This window comes from Ascaphus truei, chromosome 2 (assembly GCF_040206685.1).
Source record: "Ascaphus truei isolate aAscTru1 chromosome 2, aAscTru1.hap1, whole genome shotgun sequence".
In the NCBI taxonomy this organism is placed as follows: Eukaryota; Metazoa; Chordata; class Amphibia; order Anura; family Ascaphidae; genus Ascaphus; species Ascaphus truei.
Genome location: NC_134484.1, coordinates 53819385 through 53827269, shown reverse-complemented (window position 1 = coordinate 53827269; position 7885 = coordinate 53819385). Strand labels below are relative to the sequence as shown.

The window sequence follows — 7885 nt, the reverse complement described above, 5'->3', positions numbered from 1 at the left end:
TTACTTGATAAAGTGAATCTTATTGAGGAATTAAAATTCCGTGCATGCTTACGGTCTTGGTAATAAGGATATTTTGCTCGAATGAAATCATCGATTTGGCGTGTGCTTGCTTTCTGTCCGCGACTGTTCAAGATGGCTTCACAGATCATGTACTTATACCCTAAAAGGGGATTAATATTGTTAACGAATTCATCAGCCATGTCTGAGTAGCACAAAAGCTGTGTGCAGGTCTGTGTTATTTGCTCATCAAAATGAATGTGCTGAATGGCTAACAAACTCCTGTTTTTCCTTGTCAAGGTCAACAAAAGTAACTACTTTGACTCCTTATTTCAAACGCCAATTGGATTTGGTTGTCTAATTGGGTTAACAGTTGTGGTTCGTGATATGGGACTGTGGGAGAAACATTTCTCCTTCTTTTATCTCGTTTGTGAAAAACATCCCTAGACTGTGAATGCGTTCACATAGTGTTTTTTTGAAAACTAACAAAGACCAGTGTGTGAAAATATTTCTTAGCCAGGCATATCAGTAAAAACACACCTGCAAAAAGAAATGTTTTTTCCCCGCTTACATTTCTGTGTGTATGTGAAAGTCTGGTTAACTCCCTGTCTGCATGAGTTTAAATACGTGTGTATATATATATATATATATATATATATATATATATATATATATATATATATATATATATATAAATATATCTCTTATAAAAATATATATATATTTATATATAAAAAAATTTTTTTTTTTATATTGCAGGAGTACACACAACATTGATGGCATTAAGTATACCTTGTATGAAACCTATTTAAATGGTGAGAAACATGATTGAATTAAGTAATAAACATTTGTTTAAGCACAATACTGTTAGAGTCTCATACTTAGGATATTTCTCAAACATTAGGCCTGTATTATTAAAATAGTGTGCTTTCACAAGGAAGCATGAAGTGTATTAGTTTGTGTATACCAGTTTATATAGTACTATATATATATATATATATATATATATATATATATATATATATATATATATATATATATATATATATATATATATATATATATATACACACATATATACATATATATATACACATATATACATATATATATACACATATATATACATATATATATATACACACTCACACACTCACACTCACACTCACTCAGTGTGTGTGTGTGTGTGTGTGTGTGTGTGTGTATATATATTATTATACATTCTGAGATGTTATAGAAACGAACACACAACTGATTAAAGGACAAAATTACAATGGCCAAGCAAGGCAAAGGTAAGTAATAATTTACACATAATCCTGCTGTACACGTACAAGAAAGATGTTTGCACTTACTTAGGTGTTTTAATAATTGCATGTGACTAATATGCATATGCAATTCTTACATCAATTAACACACCCAAATGCAATGTTTTGCTGCAAAGTCAATGGCAGCTTCTCTAAACTTAGCAACTGGCTCCTGGTGGACCATTACTGAACAGACGATTACAACATAAATATTTATAACACAATTAATTATGAGTGTTAACATTTCCAAAACTTCACGTGTACAAGAACATAGTTGAAAGTTTGGAAACAACACAGTCTTCAGCATACATACAATAGTAATTAGATAATCTGAAGTCAACAAAACAAGGCCAAACACATATTTTCTGAATTATAACATTTATTTTTTTTGTTCCTTTTGCGAGCGAGTAACAGGCCTGCTTGTTGTCTCTTGAATTTTCCTTTTTCTTTTGCCACCAACTTTAGGCACAACAGAGCCACTTTGAGTGGCCTCTGGCACTTCACGGGCAGGGCTTGTGGCCAGTGACTGTTCACCTACGGGGCTTGTGGCCAGTGACTCACCTACAGGGCTTGTGGCCAGTGACTCACCTACAGGGCTTGTGGGCAGTGATTCACCTACAGGGCTTGTGGCCAGTGACTCACCTACAGGGCTTGTGGGCAGTGATTCACCTACAGGGCTTTTGGGCAGCGATTCACCTACAGGGCTTTTGGGCAGCGACTCACCTACAGGGCTTTTGGGTAGTGACTGTTCACGGACAGGGCTTGTGCCCAGTGACACATGTGAGCAAGTTGGTAGACACTGCACAAGTGATGGTTGGTCTGTTTCATGTGTGTCTTGTTTTGTTTTTGTCGCCTCCTTTGTAGGTGTCTGCTGCTGAATTTGTAGAGATGGCAGCGGTAGGATGTCATCAGGAACCTGCACAGCAATGTCTGCTACTTGACCGGTAACATTTGGGCCTGGTGAATGAATCTCAGATGAATGTGGTGAAAACTGACCTGCATGAACAGATCCTGGCTGGGAGGTGTTGAATTGTGGTACATTAGTCATTCTCCAGTAATTAGCTTGTGTTTGCTGAACAACTAATGCTTCGAATGAGGTGTTGATTTTTTGCAACTGTTTAGGCACTTCAATGAAGACTCTGTGGAGATGTGCCAATTGTGATACTGTTTCTTCCTGCAGTCCAATCATCCTTTCCAGCACTGTCATCATGTCTGAATGGCGACGATTTTCTGCGTCCACTATTTTTCCCTCTGAAGCTACAATTGCATCGTATGTGGAAGTTGATGGACGATTTGGCGGTACAACAGTTTCTATTGGCACCTCTTCATGGTCACATGATTGTATTTCAGTCTCTTCTGTGGCGTCATCCTCATCATACTCATCATCCTCATCACCATGATGTTCTAAAAAGAAATGTACACATTATTAAATGGCATGTTAATGTATGCTGTGTTACTATGTAATTGTACTGTGTCCTAAGTAACACCTAACATGTTAGCATACGTTTTATAACCTCATTAAAAACTACCTTGACTTACGAATAATGTTTGGACTCAGTATGAAATATGAATGAATGAAAAGTTGCTCTAAACTCAGAAGTCCTACATGATAATTAACATCACTAACACAATACATGTTGCCTTACACTTAATTTTCACTGACACTAAGTAATCCTATTTAAAGAAGATGTGCAAAACAAATAATGCACATGACAACATAACATATAGAAGAGCACATATTATATGGCCAGCAAATGATACACTCACCTTCTAGTAGTGTTGAGCTGGCTGACCCAGGTGAAGACACTTGTTCCATCTCAGGTGACACATGTCCTCCAGGGGCAACTATATATAACAATAACATAAGTTTTACATTTACATGTGTAAATATTGAACAAACACTTATTGTATGTTCTGTATTTATGATTAACTAACAACATCAGTTCCTTAACCGAAAATGTGTGTGAAAGTGAACATAAATAGTTGTAATAACACTGTACATGCCTGTGTACTTAGAATTTTTGAGTTCCCTAACATACAACATACTATGTTTCTGCAGTAATGCGTGAGGATAAATAGATTAAATGAGTACCTAAAAATCATATGTTGTGTAGTGATATCAGTATCATAATGTACATAACTATCATGAGATGACCATTCACAATGGTTATCATGAAGGTGGTCATATTGCAAAAAGTGTTGTTTTTGGTAGAGGATATGTGTGGTACATTAATCGAAGATGTGGCACACCTGAATGTGGCTGTGACTCAACAAGACAACACATGCAGTGTGTGATAATGTGTCTTTCATAGTAGTTCAACTATAGATATGAGTGAACTAATGTGTGACGTACGCTTTGATAAGTAATGAGTTGTTGGGGCATTTAGTAGCTAGAGTTAAGCTTTCCAATGAGTGTGATTAACTTCAGTTGTGCTATTCAGGTTGTAAGAAAGGTATTCCCTTCCCCAAAAAGCCTAATCAGCCACACCTTTCAATGACTTGAAACAGGTGCAAATGGTGTGAACTAAGTTGACCGTGAAATGAGGCTGTAATTAGTGTGTGTGCTGAACCCCACCCCCTCTGTTGAAGTGTATGCTGTGATGAGATATTAATTGCAGCTGCTTTAACACAATGGTAGATGAGCTAAGTAGTCATCTGCAGTGTTTAAGTTATGAAAACAATGACATAACATATGATACGTGTGCCTCATTATGCTGTCTGTATATGACATAAAGCAAAAATGGACCTTTTCATAAGCAACTATAGATGTGTTAGTGCCAGTGATGTTTGTAGGCCGTTACATGCAATTTCTTTGATGCATGCTTAAAATAGGCAGTAATGTCATGTTTGTCGGAGTAAAATCAATAAAATACACAATAATATGATACATATTTCTGTTCTGTACCTGTAGCTACTAATAATTTCTCATGAACATGTGTTACACGTGTACTACCCTGTTGTTCCCCATCTTCGCCCACCATCAATTGCTTCCACTGCAGCTATGCATTTTGGGAATTCACATGTAAATGAGCACGCAATGGCACGTGCTATATTAGTTACTGCTTTTAGTAGGACTACTACATATATGTCTATTTTGAGATATATATATACAGAATCAGACATATACATATATAGATGCAGGTATGCTTATATTGTGAAGACAGTATAAAAAGCAGTGTAAATATGCAAAATAACTGTAAGCAACGACACGCCTAGTACAGTAATATTTATCACCTGCTGGAAATTGTGACGGATAAATTCCAATGTCACGGTCACCAGCCAAGCCTTCCACGACGACGGTAAGTAATTTTGGCCGAAGCAGCTCCTCCAATGGAGTCAATATGAGACGTTGTGGTGTGGGCCCACCTCCAGTGCCAGTAGCATGCACGCGTTGGTCTTGTATTTTCTTTTTCAATTTGGACCTAATATCATCAAATCTTTTCCGACAATGATACTTGTCCCTGACACTATTCCCACAGGCATTGACACCAATGACTATTGTGTCCCACATTTCTTTTTTGCTTGCTGCACTTGTCCGCCCTTGAAAAACATATAAAAGATATGAGGTAAATGAATAATAATATAAGCACCAGTTTCCTACACTGCTAGCTGTTCCAAGTGATAGCAAACATGCTGTTTTATGTGTAATATGTGCAGCACATGAGCATTCACTACTAAACCTATACATGTAAGCAAGGTTGCATTCATATTGTATGCAGTTCTGGCAAATTGACCGCCTGTGTTTATTTGTCCTTGTAAGGCATGATAAAAAGCTGTGTTTCCACACTAATGAACATAGAAAGATATTGTGTACCCATATTTGCATATGAACAAAACTCAGATGACCTAGGATCACATGTATTTGAATAATAAATGTAAAGTTACACTTACCTACTAAATGTCCATATATACTGTCATAGTGCTCCAGAATGCCAGTGACAAGAGCCCTATTTTCCTGGTCATTGAAGCGAGGATTACGTGGCTTCTCCACACGTTTTTTCCGAGCAGGTTTAGGGTCAGAGCTTGGCTGGTGCTGACTGGACTCTCCTTCTTCCAATGGAAGAGCCTCCAAAAGCTGGCCACCAGCAAGCACGCCACCACCATCCACCCCATCAGCAACTGCGCCACCAGCAGCACTCCCAGCACCAGCACTCCCACTCCTAGCACCAGCACTCACACTCCTAGCACCAGCACTCACACTCCTAGCACCAGCACTCACACTCCTAGCACCAGCACTCACACTCCTAGCACCAGCACTCCCACTCCCAGCAACAGCACTCCCACTCCCAGCAACAGCACTCCCACTCCCAGCAACAGCACTCCCACTCCCAGCAACAGCACTCCCATTCCCAGCAACAGCACTCCCACTCCCAGCAACAGCACTCCCACTCCCAGCAACAGCACTCCCACTCCCAGCAACAGCACTCCCACTCCCAGCAACACCACTCGGTGCACCAGCAACATCACTCCCCTGAACAGTACGTTCACTCCGACGCGTACTCCCACGAGTAGCACTCCCACTCCCACCAGCATCACTCTTCCCACGCTTTGCGGGCATACTTCCAGCACTCACAAAAAACAGACAATAAATGTACAGGCAATCACACGACCCACTTCCACATATAAAACAAGACAAAGATGTAAACAAAACAACAAAGGACAAAGCTCACCCAATACACAACAAGTCTCTCAGTCAATATGCAAATGTTCAATCGTCCAGCTCTGTGCGTCTCTCTCTCTCTCTCACTCCCAACAACACAGAGAATGATTAGCAGTACACGTTGCCTTTAAATATGGCGCGCAATCAAAAACATGCTTGTTTCGCCTGATTCAGCAAGATTTGTGATTGTGCAACCTAACAGCACCCCGCCACGCACGCCGATACACCTGTGTGTGATCGGCTCATCATCGTGAGAGTGGGCGGATTTGTTTTCGGGTTGATTTTGAATGTATTCGGCACTTACTGCATACGGAGAGGGAAAAACGCCAATAACATGACTAATCGATAAGCTTGCCGATTTCACATAATCGTCGCTTACTGCATGAGGCCCATAATCTTACAGAGATTGAAACTAGTGTCCTGGAAAAAGGTCTAAATTTCGCACCTGTGCGGGGGCCCAACATGTTTGAACTATATGTGGATGTCCAGAAGTTCATTCGGAGACTCACTTTGAAAAAGTATTACCTTAGAGATCCGGTTAGTAGAGAATCCATCATGTCAGGTCCAATTCTCGCCATTAAAGATAAACCTCTCCTCACTCCATTTAAAAACAAATCAACGTTTTACCCGAGGCAATAAAAGGCAATTTCATAAACACCTTCACAGATATGGTCGTTGGGGATTTGGAAACAATAGGGGATTCCTTTAAAATTAAAAAACACAACCTCACAAAAGAAGAGAAAGAGACAGTTAGAACTTTAGCTGAAAACAACAACATTGTAATTAAAGCAGCTGATAAAGGGGGGGGGGTCTAGTAGTTATGGACTCAAGATACTATCAGGAAGAATCCACTAGGATCCTTAGTGATCAGACCACTTACAAAAAATTTGAGAAAAATCCCACAGATCAGTTTAAGCAAGAACTTTCAATTTTTATAAACAAAGGATTGGAGGATGAAGTGATAACAAAGAGAGAACATGAGTTTCTCATGGTGGAGGAACCCAAAATACCAGTGTTTTACTTCATCCCCAAACTGCACAAGGATCCAATCAGACCCCCGGGAAGACCGATCATTTCAGGGATCGGTTCCCTAACCTCAAACCTGTCTCAATTCTTAGATCATATATTACAGAAATATGTCACACAAGTTCCATCCTACTTAAGGGACACCACACACGTGTTGAATTTAATTGAAAAACTCACTTGGGAAAATGACTACATTTGGGTCAAATGTGATGTGGTGTCTCTATACACTATCATTGAGCATGAAACAGGTTTAAGAGCGATTGAAATGGCATTGGAACAAGACAGTGAAGTTAGTTCAGCACTAATGGAGTTTGTTCTTAGTGGTATTAGATACATTCTCCAGCATAATTACTTCAGTCATGATGGGGAGTTCTTCCTCCAGACGTGCGGCACCGCAATGGGTACCAGGTTTGCACCGAGCTATGCCAATCTGTTCATGGCCATGTGGGAACATGGGCAGATTTGGGGGAACAATCCGTTCGGTGCGGGCCTGGTACTCTGGAAAAGATATATCGACGATGTGCTGTGCGTCTGGAGAGGCACTCAAGAAGAATTAACCGAGTTCCAAGAATATTTAAACGCCAACTCCTGCAATATTAGATTCACTTTTAACAGTGACCCTGTGTCCATCAATTTTCTAGACCTTACCTTATATGTAGAGAACAATGTTGTGCACACAAAAACATACTTTAAAGAGGTGGATGCCAACACATATCTCTTGGCGTCCAGTCATCATCACCCAAGATGGGTAGATAATATTCCACAAGGACAAGCCTTGAGACTAAAAAGAAACTGTTCTCAAAAACACATCTATGAGGAACAGGTAGAAGATTTAAAACATAAGTTTATGGCACGAAATTACAACAAACACAAAGTAGAATTGGCTATTGAAAAAGTG

General features: G+C 39.5%; 1 protein-coding gene across 1 annotated transcript; it reads right to left on the bottom strand.

Moving 5' to 3' along the window:
• Window positions 1–1680: 1680 nt before the first annotated feature.
• Window positions 1681–3127, bottom strand: LOC142488094 (uncharacterized). Its single transcript, XM_075588469.1, has 2 exons — window positions 3069–3127; window positions 1681–2705 (listed from the first exon to the last, which is right to left on the bottom strand). The coding sequence occupies exons 1-2, from the start codon at window positions 3115–3117 to the stop codon at window positions 1681–1683; spliced, it is 1074 nt and encodes a 357-aa protein (XP_075444584.1). The 5' UTR covers window positions 3118–3127.
• Window positions 3128–7885: the final 4758 nt, after the last annotated feature.